The sequence below is a fragment of the Nothobranchius furzeri genome, chromosome 11 (genome assembly GCF_043380555.1).
Source record: "Nothobranchius furzeri strain GRZ-AD chromosome 11, NfurGRZ-RIMD1, whole genome shotgun sequence".
Taxonomy (NCBI): domain Eukaryota; kingdom Metazoa; phylum Chordata; class Actinopteri; order Cyprinodontiformes; family Nothobranchiidae; genus Nothobranchius; species Nothobranchius furzeri.
This window is the reverse complement of record NC_091751.1, coordinates 22,991,338-23,011,736: the sequence shown is the minus strand read 5'-3', so window position 1 is coordinate 23,011,736 and position 20,399 is coordinate 22,991,338. Positions and strand designations below refer to the sequence as shown.

General features: G+C 46.0%; 1 protein-coding gene across 10 annotated transcripts in view; it reads right to left on the bottom strand.

Annotated features, from left to right (window-relative positions):
• Positions 1–243: 243 nt before the first annotated feature.
• fhod3a (formin homology 2 domain containing 3a) overlaps positions 244–20,399 on the bottom strand; it is a 96,096-nt gene continuing 75,940 nt past the window's right edge. For 7 of the 10 annotated variants that reach the window (XM_070556223.1, XM_070556228.1, XM_070556226.1 and 4 more), the window contains 14 exons: positions 18,992–19,206; positions 14,922–15,239; positions 11,682–12,373; positions 11,264–11,404; positions 9,078–9,236; positions 8,808–8,990; positions 3,716–3,835; positions 3,465–3,626; positions 3,005–3,195; positions 2,425–2,629; positions 2,269–2,292; positions 1,863–2,076; positions 1,617–1,781; positions 244–656 (listed from right to left, as the gene is read on the bottom strand). In XM_070556223.1, the coding sequence (XP_070412324.1) occupies positions 580–656; positions 1,617–1,781; positions 1,863–2,076; positions 2,269–2,292; positions 2,425–2,629; positions 3,005–3,195; positions 3,465–3,626; positions 3,716–3,835; positions 8,808–8,990; positions 9,078–9,236; positions 11,264–11,404; positions 11,682–12,373; positions 14,922–15,239; positions 18,992–19,206 (2,866 nt within the window). In that variant the 3' untranslated portion in view covers positions 244–579. The remainder of the gene's footprint in view (positions 657–1,616; positions 1,782–1,862; positions 2,077–2,268; positions 2,293–2,424; positions 2,630–3,004; positions 3,196–3,464; positions 3,627–3,715; positions 3,836–8,807; positions 8,991–9,077; positions 9,237–11,263; positions 11,405–11,681; positions 12,374–14,921; positions 15,240–18,991; positions 19,207–20,399) is intronic. The other 3 variants (XM_070556224.1, XM_070556225.1, XM_070556227.1) reach the window with 3 other exon arrangements.

Genomic DNA, 20,399 nt, shown 5'->3' with positions numbered 1-20,399 from the left:
AGATGTGATCCTCGAGTCACCGGAGCAATGATCATATGGTGAAAAGGTACAGCACTGTTCCTTTAAAAAGAAAGGCACTCGTCATCACTGAAAACCTTTCACGTTCCTACAGAAACACTCTAAATGTGCAGCTTGTATTTTCACAAAACAATACTTCCTAAAAGTGTCAGCGTCTTTGCTACAGAGGAGATCACGAGTCTTCTGGAACGGATTACACACAAAGTCCAATTTCTTTTTCACTCGTTACAACAACAATTCACAGCTTCAATAAATCACTAAATACATCCCTTTGGAATCGTGTCAAGAATCTCTCTCAGGATTTCTGAAAGAGAATTTCAGATTCATCTACCTTCAAAAGATGTTTCAAACCTTTAACCTCACTGTTCTTTCGAGTGTTTTTAAGTGTCTGACACAAAACAAAGCAATAAAAACTCTGTCACGTCTTCAACATCTTCACTCAGAAACGGTCAGGGCTGGGACAAAACCTGAGGAAGCTTGAAGTGTGGCGAAGACAAAAGGAGGCGCCACACTGTTGCTTTTCCACAGCGATGGCGACAGGTGGGAGGCAGGTGATCATGTTTATGTGTCCGGAGAATCAGTGAGGCCTAAAGCAAGAGCTTCTTCTGGGGTCAGGCCGTTTTTCAGAGTCCGTCTCACTGTGAGAAGACAGGAGAGGATAAAGTCATGCACCCATCTGGAGTTTAAATGACTCTTATTGGAATTTTCTAGTTTAATCACATGACATCCTATAGATTAAAGTCCCGTTTACACAGAATACAGAACAGATGCGGTCTGGTTTTTATGTGGCTTCCACATGGACCAAAATCATTTCGTCCAATCAGAGCATTCGCACCGGCTCTAGATGCAAAGCTCCAGAAAGTTTCCACATGGAGACTGGGACTGGTGATAGAACGACAGCAATATGAAAAATTTTTTCCTTGATACAGATGTGAGAACGGGTCAACAGAGCTTTGATATAAAGAACAGAGCCACACAGCTCAGGAGCTAGACCGACGTGCCACTAACATGTTTATTTAGCCTCTTGCTGCAGGTAACAGGTTACATGGGTGGTAAAAAGTAAATTATTAAATAAATTATTTAAAATACCAAAATAACCTTCTGATATCTTCAAATCTCACATAAAAGTATCAGAACATTAAAAATAGTGATATATTTTATATTGTGAGATTGATGTCGACCGATATGAAAATTCCTTTAGTGGTAGAAATGATTTTCTATATTGTCCAGCCCAAGTGAAGACTGGTTATTCTGGATGCCACGTGTCGATTGTTATGAAGTTAAAGAAATTACCTGAGCAAAACAGGAAGTGGAACGTGTTTCTGTAAAGGTGCATACGGTGTGTTTCAAAATAAAACTAGTGTTGCATAATTGTTGCTGGCATTTGTTTTATTATTGACGACGCGGATGTCAGTTCCCAGCGTACGATCGTTCCTGTTATTTTTACAGGTATCATTTTAAACGTATTGTATCAAATTTGGTATCAGCTGGTGCTCTTGTAAGAGAAGATGCCCAGCACAGGAGCCGTATGGAAACCAGACCACCTCCAAACCCACTCTATGAACATGGGGTCAAATGTGGTGTTCATCAGGTCATACGGGATTTCCGGTTGGCCCTGGACCTCCTCCGCTCTCTGGGCTGAGCTCTGGTTCCTGGACCCTGAGTGGCCGACCTCACTATCCGCTCCATGATTTCATCTGCAGCATCATCTCCACAGGTCTGAGTGTCCTCCACAGCTGTAGTCGGCACCTGCATGGTCCGACCTGCAGAAACCAAAAATTAAAACTAGGAGGCTTTACAGATTTCATCATAAATCCACAGATTCTCCACTGAACTTTACTAACCTCCTCGCCCAGGTCGTGATCTGGTCCGAGTCCGGAGACCTGGCACCGTACCGGCCTCCTTGTCGCTGCAGCTCAGACCGGTCCTCAGTACAGCCTTCATCTGCTCATGCTCTGCAGCATCCTCAGCGTGACCCAGACCCTGGGGCGGCTCGCTGTCCTGGCTGCCACTAGGGGCGCTGTTGTTGCTGCAGCTTGAGCCGAAGTGGCCAGACTGCTGTGAAGCAACAGGTGAAGTTGATCAGGATTCGGTCGCTGGTCTGATTTTATTCTAATTAAAAGCATGGCAAAGATAAATGATCCTGTAGAGCTTTTAAAATCGTCTGTGTTGTGTTGCTTGTTTCACTCAGATGTTGGGTTAAAAGTGTAGTATCACACACACGCAGACAGGCAGGCAAACATCTTATACCTCACGCTCTTCGTCATCATCAGACTACATCAGACAGAAGGATTTCCATCACAGAACACACAAAGGAGAAGGAGGAAAAATGAAAAGCAGAGCTACATTTAGAAGAGAAGAAGAAGAGGAGGTGTTTGTGAGGAAATGTGGGTTTGAGGAGCTCACAGGAGAGTTCATGTCCATGATCATCTTTCCTCGAGTCTTGTTGCGTTCGCGGTGGTCGGCCCGTTTCTGCTTCTGTTGCAGCACTCGCTCCCGGGTGGTTCGGTACTCCAGAGCGAACTCGCTGAGGATTTTACTGAACCTGTTGACGCTGATCTCTCTCACGCTGTAGGCCGGATGGCCCAAGTACAACAGGAACGAATGAAACCTGGGGGAGGATTACAGGAGCTGATAGTCAAATATTTGTTTAAATAAACAGCATATTTGACCACAAATAATATTGAAGATAAATGTTTAGAATCAAATTTCAGCATGCAGAGTAAATCCAAACACTTTGGATTAATTAGGTTCAGAATCAAACCTATAAAGAAAAATAGAAATTCATATTTGTCACTAATAAAAAGGGATGGTTTGAAGCCAAATATTTAGATAACATGCATTCATTAACTGATCTGTTTCACAAACGACATTCCATACAAACACATTTACAGTAATGAGTGGCTGTAAATGCAAGCCAGATGCTATTTAAACTCATCATCAATGTAAATTAGACTGAAAGTATAGAATATTAGGAGTTACGTACCTGTTGATTAACCTGCGGTGAACAATCTTGAGGATGATGATTCTTTCTGCACAGTCTTTGAGGAAGTCAGACATCTTCTGCTTCAGCTGAGGCTTCATCTCATGCTTAGCGATCACCTTCAGGTGGTCCCATGAGGCTTTGCAGCGCCGCTCCATCTGGCACAAGGTCTCCTGCAGCTGATCAAAATCCACCTGATGGGAAATTGGCAAGAAAAACATGTTTACCAATTAAACCAACTAGAAATAGTCATTTTTTATGTTTTGAATAATAATTTCTAGTATATTTATGACAAAAAAATTGTAACTTTTGTGAGTAAAATGCATTGTTTTAATTCTCTTGAGACAGATCAAGCTGATATGGAAACCTCTGTGACTGACGTGGTCCAGAGGGGGTTTATTGGTCCTTTTCGCTTCATTTATGGACATTTTACAGCATATTGATGAGGAGGAGAGCAGCGTACTTTTGCAGAGCGTGTGATGGCTCCTATCTCAGAGTAGAGGTCGGTGCTCTCAGGGAAGTTTTCCACCACTGCAGAACAGGTGTGATGGAGCAGGGACTGCTTATGGACTGTGTCCTTCACTTCAGGAACCTTCTCCAAATATGTCAGCTCAAAGCCTTTGGCCTGAAAATGTTATCATATTTATTTAGTTGTGTGACCTCTACCTTTTACTCCAGCTCAGCGTGAGTAAACCTGTTCTAGTTGTAACTCACATTGGCGCCATTGAGGAAATTTCCAATGGAGAGCAGCGTAGAGAGGATGTATCTGAGAGTTTTGTTCTTAACCAGTTGCTCCATTCCTTCCTTCAGATCCTGCAGAGGCTCTGCCACTTCCTGGGAGGAGGACGTGAAGGAAAACACACAATGCATCATCACTCCATCACATTTCATTAGTCTGCAGGTATGCACGCCGTAGCGGGTACACCTCATCGCCACACACCATCTGCTCTTGTTTAAAGTTGCTTTTAGCTTTAAAATATGCTTCCAAATAGGAGAACTTTTTTTGTTAATAGTTTTAGTGGTTTCCTGTGGTTTCACTCTCCCTGGGCTGCCACCTTACCATGGTGGAGGGTTTTGAGTGTCTCAATTATCCTAGGAGCTAAGTTGTCTGAGGCTTGCTGCCTCTGGTAGGGTCACCCATGGCAAACAGGTCCTAGGTGAGGTATCAGCAGCCTGAAGACCTCTTATTGGTATGAGGATTGCTGTATAGTCACTGACACCAGTCAGTGACTTGATGCAATTTGCTGGGTTCCTTATATAGGAAACATTATTTCTGATTGGCTTAATGAACTGACCTGAATTGGAATTTTTATTATGTGAAGTGCCTTGAGACGACTCTTGTCGTGATTTGGCGCTATATAAATAAACTTGAATTGAATTATGATGAACTATATAAATGGAAACCGTGTTCCCTCGCCCGGACGTGGGTCACCGGGGTCCCCCTCTGGAGCCAGACCTGGAGGTGGGGAATGTTGGCGAGCGCCTGGTGGCCGGGCTTTCACCCATGCAGCCCGGCCGGGCACAGTCTGAAGAGGAAATGTGGGTCCCCCTTCCCATGGGCTCACCACTCGTGGGAGGGGCCAAAGGGGTCGGGTGCAGTGTGTGACGGGTGGTAGTCGAGGGCAGGGACCTTGGCGGTCTGATCCTCGGCTACAGAAGCTGGCTCTTGGCACATGGAATGTCACCTCTCTGCTGGAGAAGGAGACTGAGTTGGTGTGTGAGGTTGAGAGATTTCGACTAGATATAGTCGGACTCACCTCAACGCATGGCTCTGGCTCTGGAACCAGTTTCCTTGAGAGGGGTTGGACTTTCTACCACCCTGGAGTTAATCCAACTGAGAGGCACCGAGCAGGGGTGGGCATACTAGTTGCCCCCCATCTTAGTGCCTGTATGTTGGGGTTTACCCTGGTGAATGAGAGGGTAGCCTCCCTCCGCCTACGTGTGGGGGGACGGGTTCTGACTGTGGTCTGTGCTTATGCACCAAACTACAGTTCAGACTACCCACCCTTTTTGGAGACCTTGGAGGGGGTGCTGGAAAGCGCTCCTTCCAGTGACTCCCTCGTTCTGCTGGGGGACTTTAACGCTCACGTGGGCAACGACAGTGAGACCTGGAGAGGTGTGGTTGGGAGGAACAGCCCCCCGATCTGAATTTGAGTGGTGTTTTGTTACTGGACTTCTGTGCCAGTCATGGATTGTCCATAATGAACACCATGTTCAGACATAAAGGTGTCCATATGTTCTCTTGGCACCAGGATACCTTAGGCCGCAGCTCGATGATCGACTTTGTTGTTGTTTCATCTGACCTGCGGCCGTATGTCTTGGACACTCGGGTGAAGAGAGAGGCGGAGCTGTTAACTGACCACTACCTGGTGGTGAGTTGGCTCAGATGGTGGGGGAGGATGCCGGTCAGACCAGGCAGGCCCAAACGTATCGCGAGGGTCTGCTGGGAATGTCTGACAGAGTCTCCCGTCAGAAGGAGCTTCAATTCCCACCTCCGACAGAACTTCCAAAATGTTCTGGGGGAGGCAGGAGACATTGAGTCTGAATGGACCCTGTTCCGTGCCTCCATTGTTGAGGCGGCTGACCAGAGCTGTGGTCACAGGATCGTTGGTGCCTGTCATGGTGGCAACCCCCGAACCCGCTGGTGGACACCGGTGGTTAGGGATGCTGTCAAGTTGAAGAAAGAGTCCTATCAGGTCTTTTTGGCCTGTGGGACTCCAGAGGCAACTGACTGGCAGTCCAAGCGGAAAGCGGCTCGGGTGGTCGCCAAGGCAAAAACCCGGGCATGGGAGGAGTTCGGTGAGACCATGGAGCAAGACTTCGGTACGGCTTCGAGGAGATTCTGGTCCACCATCCGGCGCCTCAGGGGGGCAAAGCAGGGTGCTACCAACACTATCTATAGTGGGGACGGTGTGCTGCTGACCTCTACTCAGGACGTTGTTGATCGGTGGGCAGAATACTTCGAAGACCTCCTCAATCCCACCGAGACGTCTTCCAGTGAGGAAGCAGAGTCTGGGGACTTTGGGTTGGCCTCTCAAATCTCTGGTGCTGAGGTCTCTGAGGTGGTTTAAAAGTTCCTCTGTGGCAAGGCTCCAGGGGTGGATGAGATCTGCCCGGAGTTCCTTAAGGCTCTGGATGTTGTGGGGCTGTGTTGGCTGACGCGGCTCTGCAATATAGCGTGGACATTGGGGGCAGTCCAACTGGACTGGCAGACCAGGGTGGTGGTCCCCTTATTTAGAAAGGAGGACCGCAGGGTGTGTTCCAACTACAGGGGATCACACTCCTGAGCCTTCCTGGTAAGGTCTATTCAGGGGTTCTGGAGAGGAGGGTCTGTCGGATTGTTGAGCCTCAGATTCAGGAGGAGTAATGTGGTTTTCGTTCTGGCTGTGGAATACTGGACCAGCTCTATACCCTTAGGGGGATCCTGGAGGGTGCGTGGGAATTTGCCCAACCAGTCTACATGTGTTTTGTGGATTTGGAGAAGGCGTTTGACCGCATCCCTTGGGGGGGGCCTGTGGGGGTTACTCCAGGAGTATGAGGTACCAGGCCCTCTGATACGGGCTGTTAGGTCCCTGTATGACCGGTGTCAGAGCTTGATCCGCATTGCCCGCAGTCAGTTGGGCTCGTTCCCAGTGAGAGTTGGACTCCACCAAGGCTGCCCTTTGTCACCGATTCTGTTCATAAGCTTTATGGACAGGAATTCTAGGCGCAGCCAAGGTGTGGAGGGCATCCGTTTTGGTGGCCTGAGGATCAGGTCTCTGCTTTTTGCAGATGATGTGGTCCTGTTGGCTTCATCAGAACGTGATCTTCAGCTTTCGCTGGAGCGGTTCGCAGCTGAGTGTGAAGCAGCTGGGATGAGAATCAGCTCCTCTAAATCTGAGACCATGGTCTTGATTCAGAAAAGGGTAGAATGCCTTCTCCGGGTCAGGGATGAGGTCCTGCCCCAAGTGGAGGGGTTTAAGTGTCTCGGGGTCTTGTTCATGAGTGAGGGAAAACTGGAGCATGAGATCGATAGGCGGATTGGCGCTGCATCTGCAGTGATGCGGGCGTTGTACCAGTCTGTCGTGGTGAAGAGAGAGCTGAGTCAGAAGGTGAAGCTCTCAATTTACCGGTCGATCGTTCCTACCCTCACCTATGGTCATGAGCTTTGGGTAGTGACCGAAAGAACGAGATCGCGGATAGAAGCGGCCAAAATGAGTTTTCTCCGAAGAGTGGCTGGGTTCTCCCTTAGAGATAGGGTGAGAAGCTCGGTCATTCTGTAGGGGCTCAGAGCAGACCCGCTGCTCCTCCACATCGAGAGGAGCCAGTTAAGGTGGCTCGGGCATCTGGTCAGGATGCCTCCTGGACACCTCCCTGGTGAGGTTTTCTGGGCACGTCCAATCGGGAGGAGCCCTAAAGGTAGACCCAGGACACGGTGGAGGGACTATGTCTCTCACCTGGCCAGGGAACATCTTGGGATTCCCCCGGAGGAGCTGGCCCAAGTGGCTGGGAAGAGGGAAGTCTGGGCCACTCGCCTAAGGCTACTGCCCCCGCGACCCGACTCCGGATAAGCGGATGAAAAAGGATAGATGGATGGATGGTTTCCTGTGAGGTATGTTGCCCTGCAATAAAGCTTCACGAGCAAATTGTCACACAAGTTCAAATCAGGAGCACTGCTCTGGCGAACACACTGTCCTGGAGAGATAAAAGACAGTATTCTGCCGATTGTGAAGTTTACAGTACAATAAAAAGCATGTTTTTCATTCTCATAGCCCTCTGACTTTGAATGTTTTCTTCCTGGCTGCATTCATTGTTTGACAGGGTAATAATGGAGCTCCAGCAGTTATGTTCTGATGTAACTGATGTTTCATCAATTTTATTTGCACTTCCTGCCAGAAGTACCTCACACACACGCACGCGCACGCGCACGCACACACACACACACACACACACACACACACACACACACACACACACACACACACACACACACACACACACACACACACACACACACACACAAGACACAATATTTTACACTTTTATCCTGCTATAAAGGTTCAATAGAGAGTTGTTTATTTACAGTTGGGAACTGAATCTCTATTTAGCTTTGTTGGGGCTCACAATGAACCAGGAGCTCTGATAAATTGCCCACACACCTCCATAAATCAGACATGTGATAAAAAGATTGGTTTTCCTCGCCCTCTTGGCCAGAACATGAATAAGAAATTAGCTACATGCTGATTGGCTGGTTCGCCCTGATGACTTCATGATGCTGTCTGAAGCTATAAGCTGTGTGTGTGTGTGTGTGTGTGTGTGTGTGTGTGTGTCCAGTACATCCTGGAACAAGACTGTTGCTCATCAACTTTCTTCTTTGTTGTTTTCCTCTCATCCAACAAGTGCGTTAGCAGCTCCGGTTTGCGTTAACTGTATTTCTAGTGTTAGCATTAGCTCAGGCTAGCGTTGTTTTGTGGTTAGCATTACCACAACCACTTTCTACCATTTGTGGGAAACATGTTGAAACATGAAAAAGTATTTTAAAAAATATGTATTTAATCTATTGTTAAAAAATAAAATGCCTCACCTTTTCAAGATGACTAATTTACACAAAGAGCTGGTTCAATACGGCTCTGACTTCTTGTCATGCTACATTAGACCAGCCAACACACCTTTATTCAACAACAGCAAGGTAAATGTAGTTTTAAATTCTTCTTAAAAAGAGAAAACACCATGTGATGTATTTAAGTACTTCATTTTTGTTATTCACTGAAATAAACTCAAAGGTTGTTTTTTTTACACAAAAAAAGTACTTTCAGTTAAAGCTGACCTTCTCCGTTGCTTCATAGTCCATCTTGAAGGCCCAGAGCTGAAGTCTGGCAGAGAGCTCACTGATGGAGGACAGAGTAATAAGAAACTGTTCAGCAGAACCCAGCGGGACATCTGGGTTTACCATCTGGGCCTCCTGGATCTTCTGCTTCTCCTCCTCTGTCGGGATCATCGTCAGGAGTTTCTAAGAGCAGAGACAGAGGCGTGGCTGTTAGAACAGTGGACTGATTTGGGAATTTTTTTACTTTTCAGCTCTGTCAGAATCTTTCACCTCGATGCCTTCTTTGTTGAGTGCGTACTCATCAAAGTTAAGGATGGCCGTCTTGATGGTGCGAGGGGGAGGCAGGACTGTCAGGCCGATGTTGATGGCATTACTTCTCTTTGAATCCAAAACAATGATCTCCTGGCGTTTGCCATCTGCTGCTGTTTTCTGGGATTCAAAAAGATCATGATGGGTCAGCGCAGGACCAGCATGTCCCTCGTCCCAAATGTCTAAACCTCAAAAGACAATAATTGTTTTTTAAAAGGTTTCACAAGAACTAGAGTAATGAAAAGCTGTCTTTTGGTTGGAATCAAAACATGTAAACATGAAAAGATGAGCTTAAACTACAGTTCTGAAATTATAATGCATGAAAACTATTTGAAAGGATCTTTCGGATGTGATGTTAAATGTTTGACATTTTAAATCTCATAAAAACACTTTCTTATTTTTGCACAACAATCCGATGAATCTCTGACACATACAGAGACAGATACACAACATAACAAACACATCTTGCGTGTTTGTAGTTACACTCCTGTTAGTCTTGGCTAGTAGTCTTAAACTGGCACAACTAACATATATAACTGTTTTCATACTTCACTTTTATATTGACTTTTGCATAAATGTTAAAATGTTCTGAAGGGACCTCAAATGGATTTTGATATTTTACAAAGTTTTTGGTAGCAGAGCTTGCTTGGGATTGGCTACTGGCACATGTGAGAGCATTTTAACACAACGCGAGGAGAAGACCTTTGGAGGAAGGCCTGGAGTCAAGAAGGGCAATAAAGAAGTCAATTATCTCCACGAAAAACATCAAAGACTGAGGTTCTGCCTAAGATTCTGATCAGCCCCTTTTCTGATTTTTGGGCTTTCAGAAGAATTGTGAGCAGAAGAAAAGCTGAGGCTCCCATCTGTCTTGTGTACAGATAAAGCCTCTTGAGGCCATTCATATGTGGAGGTTGTTTCTCAGCAAGAAAGTGGACTCACTTAGAGTTTAGCCCCAGAACATGGAAATGAATAAAGAATGGTACCTAAACATCCTCCTAGAGGAACTCCTCTAACCAAGCGGCATAAAGCTAAAGTCATTTTGGGTCAATTACTAGAAAACTCCCCAGACTTTAATACTGTCGGAAACTTGGGAAAATATTGAAAAAGAAGCATCAAAACATTGATAGAGGTATTTACCTTTTTGTACTTGTACTTGTCTCATGTGTAGAAATGTTCCTAAATATAAGAACAGAGCTGACCATGCACACGAACAGGACCCCAGTGGTGGAATGAATACTGCAATACTGAATGTCTCAGTCATCCACAAATTAATGTAACCCATTAAGTAATCCTGTCTGTGGAGAAACAGCTTCATCACTGAACTGGTGTTAGAAGCTACAAAAGACCTATAACCGACGAGAATCTGACATTGTAACGTGGCTGATCTTGAGCATGCACTTTGGAGGGAACACGTCTTTCATGAGCGCACTGATCTGAATCCAGAGTGGTTCCTGAGCAGATACCACGTCCTGAAGGAGATGCTTCTGGAGCTACGCTGTGATTTGGAACCCTTTGTGGAGCGACAGACAAACATCACAAATCCGATTCATGTTCATGTTCAACTATTGAAAACTTCAGGGTTTCTTCACAAGAATCCCCTCCAGAACCTTCCCCAACTTTGCTCCCCAAACATTCCAATTCTGACGCTAACCCTAACCCCTGCACTCAGACAACAAACATTTCCAAACCTGGACAAAACTACAAAGTTATTTCGTATTCAGTTTTAAGTCTCACCGCATTTACCACCTCTGCAACTTTCTCCCAGGCAGCATTCTTTCTTTCACTGCTTAGAGAACTTTCGCTTTGACAGTCAGCGACTCAATCGCTGTCACTGGAGTTCTTTTGAGTGGAACACAGGAAGTTCCTTCATGAGCTCAGGATGTGCTGTGACCAAATGTGACAAGAGTTTGTTTCTGTATGTAAATAACTGAACGGACACAAGCACAAGTAAGCATGTGTAGGATTTATCAACAGTCGACTGCAGAGGAACATGCACCGCATGTTTCATGAATCAGGATTTGGGCCGTTCGAACAAACTTTCTAAATTCAGGTCATAGAATGGAAAATAGGACAGTTCCCTCGAATGTTTGAGAGATGAGGGCCCACAGTGTTTGTGTCATTCTCTGAACATTTAATGACAGGTGTACCTTTGTAACCGGTATTTCCTTTGACCTGGACTCAAACAGATGCTCTAGTTTCCCGGTGTCCAACTTTACAGGTTCCACTTTGGACCAGAGCGAGTCTCCGCTCCACTTGTAGTGCTGGTACTGAGAGTCTGTCGGGCGAACCTGGTGATAAACACATCCCGTCACATGGACACAAATGTTAGCTTCCAGTTGATTATTTAATATTATCTGATCAATGGAAAATTTTCATCTGGGTTTGTAAGATCCTCTAGGAAAGTAGACGTCGTGGTTAAGGTGAATGGAGTTGGAGATTCAGGATTATGATGAAAAGGGGAGAAAACTAAACTTTAATAAGACAAATATCATTTTTATCAACATGCACTTACAGAAACACATCTCTTCTGAATAAATGTAAATTGGTAAAGATGTGGTGACGTACCTCACTCCAGAACAGCCTGATTGTCTTCTTCTTTTTACTGAAAAGCGGCGGCTCTGGTGGCGGAGGCACAGGTGCCGGAGTGCTAAAGGACGGAGGCGGAGGAGGCCTCATGACGCCAATTACGGGAGGGGGAGGAGGGCAGCTACCTAGCATGGATGGGGGTGGAGGGAATCTTGGAATGAAGGGTGGAGGAGGCGGAGGCGGTGGGAGGTCACCACATACTCCCATCAAAACTGCATCCAGGAGGTCCTTATCGTCCTCCTCCGTCAGGTCGGTGAAGTTGATGTCCCTGATGCGCAGCTCTCGAGGGCTGGCCAGGAGCTGGTCCCAGATTGTGTCAGACTCCTTCTTGGGTGGGGGAGGAGGGGGCTCATTGGCAGGGATGTCCAGGTGAGGGTGAGGCAACCCCAGGTCCCTAACCAAGTCCCCAAACCGCTCAGCCAGAACACGTATGCTCCCCCGATGCTCCGACTTGTCATCCTTATTGTCGCTCGTGTTATCACTCTGCTCCCCATTAGCCTCCTGGTTTGTCTCTCTGTCTTCTCCCTCCCCCTTCTCTTTTCTCTTCTCTCCATCCTCCTCTTCTTCCTCTTCACTAGGCTTTGTGTTCTGAGAGTACAGCATGTCCAGCATGAACAGTTTGCTGTTGAGGAGCTTGCTGCAATTTTCACTCACTTCTGCTTCCTTTAAGCCTGAGAAGGTAGAGAAAGTGGGTTTACACACCTGAGTCTGGAGCTGGGTCAGAAAACGCGCGTGTGTGTGTGTGTGTGTGTGTGTGTGTGTGTGTGTGTGTGTCCAAATAAATTAAAACAACTAACAACATTAAAAACAACTTTTCTTTTTGTTTTGTTTTGTATTTTTATGAAGGGTGAGGCGTACCACATAACAAATACCTCATTAAATAATCCTTTAAATGTGTCGCTGCGGTTGTGTCATGACTACACAAATAAGTAAAGCTGTAATGGCAATGATGTAAGAGGTGAGTCTCTGCTTTGTTTTGGTAGATTTGGCGTCAACATCATCCTAGCGCGCAACGTTCTGAGTCTTAAAAACACATAAAATGCTGAAAAACGCTGGCAGCGAAGGGCTTCTCTGATCAGGAAATGACCGGCAGTGAATGAGTTAATTATGCACTCATTTATTTAGCAACAGAACACCACTGGTGTGTGAGGTTCTCCGCTTACTATTATCAGAGTAGGAGAAACAGCCGGCTGCTACCACTTCAACTTTAGGACAAACTACCAGAGTTCCAAAAAGAAAAACACCATTTGAAGCCACGGACAACAAAAGACATTTGGACCTAGAAAACTGTGACTGGTGATTAGCGCTAGCTCGTTGCCTCTGACAATGTGGGTTTCTGCTTCTGGCAGAAGTGTTTCAGGGAAGATAGGAAGATGGAAGATAACCGAGGGGAGGGGTGTTCTGTGACCGTGTTTGTAATTCAAAGCCAAACTCGTTCTGTAGATTCACTATAACAGCTTTAATTAAATTCTTAATTCATTAGACAGCAGTAGCTCGGGAGGTAGAGCGGGTTGTCCATTAATCGGAAGGTTGCAGGTTTGATCCCGGCTCCGGACAGAGAACTCTGCTCTCCCGCTCTCACGGAGGAGCGCTGCGGGACGGAGTGCGTGACACACACACACACACACACACACACACACACACACACACACACACACACACACACACACACACACACACACACACACACACACACACACACACACACACCAGACGGCCGAATCCGCCAGAATTAACTCTTTTTCTGGGGGAAACCCTGGAATGATACACTTTAGTGTAAAGTGCTTTGGAGTACTCTGACTCTGAAAGGTGCTATACGAGTACGAGTCATTTATCATTACATGAGCCACAAAGAACAAAAGACATTTATCAATTCACTATTAAATTATTTCATGTTCCTGTGCTGCACATCATGAATTTATTCTATCCATCACTCATCTATCAAAGTCAGGGGGTGGGGCTAAGGCCAATCGAGTACGGACGATTGCTCTGGTCTGAATGGGAAAAATGGAAGCTGACCAATCAGATATTAGGGCATATTGGCGGGTCCAAGTGGCAGTTTCAATGAATTCATGATGAGCTATAGCACCAGGGGACTAAGATACCAAAACACATATGCATTATTTTAACATGTGACTGACTCTGTTTCAAATCAACAGGTTTGATTTTATTTCTTTAATTATATACTTCTTGAATTAATGCCACAATTAATTCATTCAATATAAATATATTCATTGAATGGACATTATTCCAGTTTCATTTATTTAATGACACATTTAAATAACTATGTTATAAGGCATTCATTAATTGTTAATTAAATTGGAAAAGGGTAGAATGCCTTCTCCGGGTCAGGGATGAGGTCCTGCCCCAAGTGGAGGAGTTTAAGTATCTCGGGGTCTTGTTCACGAGTGAGGGAAAGCTGGAGCATGAGATCGATAGGCAGATTGATGCTGCATCTGCAGTGATGCGGGCTTTGTACCGATCTATCGTGGTGAAGAGAGAGCTGAGTCAGAAGATCAAGCTCTCGATTTACCGGTCGATCTACGTTCCTACCCTCACCTATGGTCATGAGCTTTGGGTAGTGACCAAAAGAACGAGACTGCGGATACAAGCAGCCGAAATGACTTTTCTCCGCAGAGTGGCTGGGCTCTCCCTTAGAGATAAGGCGACATGCTTGTTCATCCGGGAGGGGCTCAGAGTAAACCCGCTGCTCCTCCACGTCGAGAGGTGCCAGTTAAGGTGGGTTGGTTATTTGATTAAGATGCCTCCTGGACGCCTCCCTGGTGAGGTTTTTTGGACACGTCCATCTAGGAGGAGACCCAAGGGGATACCCAGGACACGCTGGAGGGACTATGTCTCTCGGCTGGCCAGCGTACTCCTTAGGATTCCCCCAGAAGAGTTGGCCCAAGTACCTGGGGAGAGGGAAGTCTGGGCGTCTCGGCTTAGGCTGCTGCCCCTGCAACCCGACTCCGGATAAGCGGTTGGAAATGGGTGGATGGATTATTTATTGTTATTTGTCACCGGTCAGCCTCCATAAGTCATGTGATAAAAACATGATGGTCAGTTCAGGTCTGTTTTAAAAGCATGCCAACTTCAATATTGTCATTCATAATGGGTAACAGGTAGAGTGATCATTTCCATGTGAATCTTTGGATTAGAATCCTGAAAATAAACTAAAACTTCCGTTCCGTAAATGATCCTCTAGTAAAAACTACCCACCATTCTCACTGCTGCCCCTCTCCTCTCGCTCCAGGGTGCTGCTAGCAGACGAGATGCTGGAGGCGGAGCAGTTGTCCTTCTCGTTCACCTCCTCATTCTGTCGCTCCTTGTCACTCAGGATACCAGTGTCGTTCTCTGCTCCCTCGTCTCTTTGCTTCTCAGGTTCCTGCTCAGGCTCCTCAACGTCCTTCTCCTTGTCTGATGCCTCCTCCTCCTCCTCCTGGACTTCCTCTTCCTTCTGTTCTTCCTCTTCCTCTGCAGTGGCTTCTGCCTCCTTCTCCTCTGTTACTACGCTAGCGCTGGAGTCATCAGCCTCTCCTGCCACATGAAAATGTTAGTTCATACCAAACATGTCTCGCTGTAGCTCCACTCAGTAAAAAAAATCATCACACAGATCCCTACGATGTGGTTCTCTGTATGCTAACTGTCAATCACTGATTGGGTCACACACAGGACAAACTCTGCATTCATGGGCAAAAAAGCAAAAACGCACAAGCAGGTTGTTGCTGGACCAGGATATGAGCAGGAAATGAAGAACTGAGTTCCTGTTTACATCAAATCACACCCGTGTGCACATTACACACACGTAAGTGAGCAGCACAGTCCGCGCAGTGATGCAGGCAGGGCTAGAAAAACACAACTCCTCCACCCGCCTGTGGGAGCTACAGTACCTGCACTCGGGGCTGGACTTCCACTCCACAACAAGGCTGTTTTCTTACACAAGACGTTTGGCATCGCTCCCAAAAAGGGTTCTTTCAGAAACGTGTTTGACCCTTTGCACCCCGTTGTGTGTGTGTGTGTGTGTGTGTGTGTGTGTGTTCATTTTAACCTCTCTGCTGACCTCTCCTTTTCCCCTACAGGTTGCAACAATCTGCCATTTTTCCTCCTCCGTTGCTCACAGATGCATGCTCATTTAAACCGAAAGCTGCAAAACAAAACTGTTTCAGGTTAAGAACGATTGCTAAAGGCCACGCGATTGGGAATTTAACAGACGACCCGCTGGTTTTCATTACGACTCCACAAGTTCAAAGTCATAAAAGCTCACAGAAAAACAAGAACAAAACTAAACTTGAAAGGTTTTGAATTTATCCTCACTTTAAATGCAACATCTTGTTTGTATTTTGTTTATCTTTAGAGTTTAGTACGAATTCTGCAAAAACAGTGCTTTGCTGGTCGGTCTAGCCACGCTCCATTGTAGCCTCAGCAGGTCCACCATTGGTTCAGCTAAATGTAGATTAAGGCCTAGTCCACACGTAGCCGGGTTTTTTAAAAACGAAGATCCGCCCCTCCAAAAACTTGCATCCACACCACCTCGTTTAAAAAAAACTCTGTCCACACGTACCCGGATAAATACGTTGTTAAGGACATGCCAGACCTGTAGGCGGCAGTACTTCCCCCGTTCTTAACCTCGTCCTTCGTCTGTGGTCTTCCGCAAGGAGCAGTAATTCCGCTTGCACAAACACATAAGCAGAAAGCGCTTGGACAATTGATAAAGCGAGCGCAGCTCTGAGGGCATCCATGCTGTCGGCTAGTGTAAACACAGGTCGCACACGTGATGTCAGCATTTTTTTGTTGCGGAAAGTGACGTTGCGGACCTTAAAACTCCGGTTTTGTCCGTCCACACGCAGACACCTAAAACGGAGAAAACGCAGATCTTCACTTTGGCCGGAGTTTTTAAAAAGATCCGTTTTCGTGTGAAAAAACTCCATTTTCGTGTGGATGACAGGCCAAAACGTAGAAAAATATCAACGTTTTGGCAGATCCCCAGCTACGTGTGGACAGAGCCTGAGCCAGTCACAGCGCTCTATGTTTGTAGAGCGACGTTGGGCAGGCTTAGAGCTGTGATGGAGAAAAACTACAAAGATGGCGTTGGCCCAGGAACAGCGCTCTTCTAAAGTGGCTTTAGCATCAACTTATGATGATTTACTACGTTCACACTGCAGGCTAAAGTGCGCCAAATCTGATTTTTTTTCCCCACATGCGATCCATATCTGGCATCAATCAGACATTGCATGCGCTTTCTAGAGCCAGAGAGCTGAAAGGGGGCGGAGCTAAAAGGATTTGAACCAACAACCGCATCAATGTGTTTGGTGCAGTCACGTGATGACACAAGCCAAGTACAATGCCATTATGACCATGTCTTTGGAAGTTAAGAAAAGTTTGAACCTATCTGGGGGGCACTGTGACCATTTACAACTAAATCCCATAGAGGTCATCTTTGGTCATCAAAGATGGTTTTCTGTTAATTTGATATCAATCAAACGTTGCATTGGTCATCTAGAGCCAAAAGGCTGTAAGTGCGTGGAGTTAAAGTGATTTGAACGAGTAAACACATACATGTGTTGATTGCAGTTGCGTGATGACTCTCACCATGTTTGATATAGTTTGGAGCATTTTTGTAGAAGTTACAAAGGTTTTATTGTATCTAGGGGGCGCTGTCCCAAATTTAGGAAAATATCCCAAGGAGCAGTTTGTAGGTTGACAACAATCATTTCCATGTAGTTTGGTGTGAATTGCATTATGCATGTGTTATTCAATTCAATTCAATTCAAGTTTATTTATAAAGCGCCAAATCACGACAAGAGTCGTCTCAAGGCACTTCACATAATAAACATTCCAATTCAGGTCAGTTCATTAAGCCAATCATAAATAATGTTTCCTATATAAGGAACCCAGTAAATTGCATCAAGTCACTGACTAGTGTCAGTGACTATACAGCAATCATCATACTCAGCAAGCATGCAGCGACAGTGGAGAGGAAAACTCCCTTTTAACAGGAAGAAACCTCCAGAGAATCCCGGCTCAGTATAAGCAGCCATCCTCCACGACTCACTGGTTATGTCAGTCTGAACAGCACAAATTCTATATTTTCACATATTTCTAATCCGAACCATGTCACGTTCATTTGTGGTACTGATTCCGATACATACCGTAAATCCTCTAATACAGGCCCGGGCCTGTATTAGAGGATTTACGGTATCTGGTGTTTTTGAAAGCGACTGCAGTCTGAACGGTCATGTAGGATCAAATCGGTTTCCTACGTCACTGAGTCAGCGGAGGTGTGCGTCATGTGTTGTTGTGAAGTGTCGGTCTGGACATCCTGTCAACTTTTGGAATGACAAGGAGAACATGAGAACGGGAGCGGGAGGTGCTGCTGGAGCGAAGCGTCTCCCCGGTCCCAGTCTCCGTGAGTAAGTGTGTGTGTGTGTGTGTGTGTGTGGTGGGGGCAGGCTTTCCGTGAATGAACTTAATAACAGAACATTTTCGGTGAATTATAATTTGAGAAGACCGCTGGAATAAGGAGTAAAACAGTTGGACCGTTTTGAAAACTGTTTCCAGCCCAAAAGGAGAGACTTTACAGTGTGAGCCTGATCCTGTGGATGAACTGTCAGTGAAGGCTTTCACATCACAACTCCGCTTCTCCTGGCTCTGACTCCAGTGTGTGACTTGTTGTCTTCTGCACATGCGGGTCGCTTCGGGGCCATGAAGCGTTCACACTGGAGAGAGTTTGATGTTGCATTTCAGTCGTGATTTGAACAGCCACATAAAAGAAATCAGATTTACTCAAAAAAATCGGAATTGAGCATCAAGGCCTGCAGCGTGAACGTAGCCTTAGTCAAGGGCAGATAGAATCCTCCATTTAGAAAAATGATTTATTTGTTTCTTCTTCTTCTTCTTTGATGGTGTCAGGCAGACTGCCTTGTTGACTGAATTCCATAGACATGAATATGTCACATTGTTCCTTGCTCTGATTGGTCCTAGTGCTGTCCAATTGCGTGCAGAGGCTGAAAGCCAATCGTAGACTCCGTCCCAGGATGGAGCTCTGTCTGGTCGTGGCAGGACTACACATTTAAATATCTAGGATGGTTTGCCAGGCGAGTCCTTTTTATGTGTAAAGGAGGACTTTGACAACGTGTCGATTTAGTATTTAACATCAGTGTGACACATGATGTCATCTGTGTTCATAAGAGTGTGGTGAAATGAAGAAGTTAACCAGGAATCAAGATCAAAAGGCCTCTTTGGCCTTCCTGTGTGTGCATGGTGGAGAGGTTGTGTTGAAGTGACCCTACCGTTTTCAGTGGTGGGTGGCTCTGCTTCAGCGTCAGCTTCTGCATCAGCTTCTGCATCCTCATGAGAAGCAAATGAAGACGGCGTGCTGCTGCGTGACGAAGAAGCCCAAGCCTCTGAGGGTTCAAAGGGAGGGCCGAGGTCCGGACGAGTCCTTGGCACCCGAACACGGTCCCGCTCGTATTCCTCTGCTGCCAGCCGCTCCACGTTCTTGTACCTGAAGAAGATCAAGAGAGGTGAGGGGTGGAAGAATCGTCTAATCAGAGACAATGCATCCTCTGTCTGTGCTTTCTCAGCGGTCATGTTGCCAAATTGCCCAAAACAAAAGCACCTGTTTCTAATCTGTGCCAAGAGCACTGAACTCATTTGGTCTCCCTTTAACCCCTTTTCTCCCATTCTAATCCCACCATGCTCCTTCAGCTGTCTGCAGGTCCACGGCTGCTTTCATCACTCACTTCTTGTGGGAAACAAACTTCATCTCTCCCTCCTGTCTGCTCCATTCATCTCATATCAACAGCTCATAGATTACACACAAAGGGTTAAAATAAAAGGAGATAAATGGGTAAAAGAGGGGAGAGGTGATTACTAAGTGAGGACAGATAAAGCAAACCTGCTCAGCTTTTGTGTCCTTTCCCCTTCTCCGTCCTTCTCCTCCTCCCCCTCACTTTCTCCTTCTGCTAAACTTCACCATGCAACCTAGACAGATTAGGAGGTCTGAGTTAACCCCCCACCCCTCTCTCTCTCTCTCTCTCTCTCTCTCTCTCTCTCTCTCTCTCTCTCTCTCTCTCTCTCTCTCTCTCTCTCTCTCTCTCTCTCTCTCTCTCTCTCTCTCTCTCTCTCTCTCTCTCTCTCTCTCTCTCTCTCTCTCTCTCTCTCTCTCTCTCTCTCTCTCTCTCTCTCTCTCTCTCTCTCTCTCTCTCTCTCTCTCTCTCTCTCTCTCTCTCTCTCATCTTTCAGGCTTTTCTCTGACCCCTCCTCTTTCCCACCGTGCTCTGAATGTGTGGGGCTTCTGTTCAGGCTTCATTAGCATCAGGACACTTCAAAAGTCTGAAGAAACCAGACACTGATACACTTGTGTGTGTGTGTGTGTGTGTCTCCATATAGTTAAGAATGAAAGAATCAGACAATAGCCTGTCTGCTGAATTATTTTTAACCAGGCATCTTTTAAATAAAATAAAAATAGTAAATTTTCCGATTTATTTTGATTTCTCTTCCATCAGAACCAATTCGACAAATACAAATCTGTAGGCGTGCATCTTCAGTTGGCTTCTTTGTTTTGGGTTTGCAGTTCAGGAAGGACAATAGGAAACAAATGCAATGTGCCAATTTTCCTACCCGTGGGATGCTATAAAAAATGCCTGGTGGTATACTTATCACCATTAGTCACCAGAGTGTTTCAAAACTCAAGAA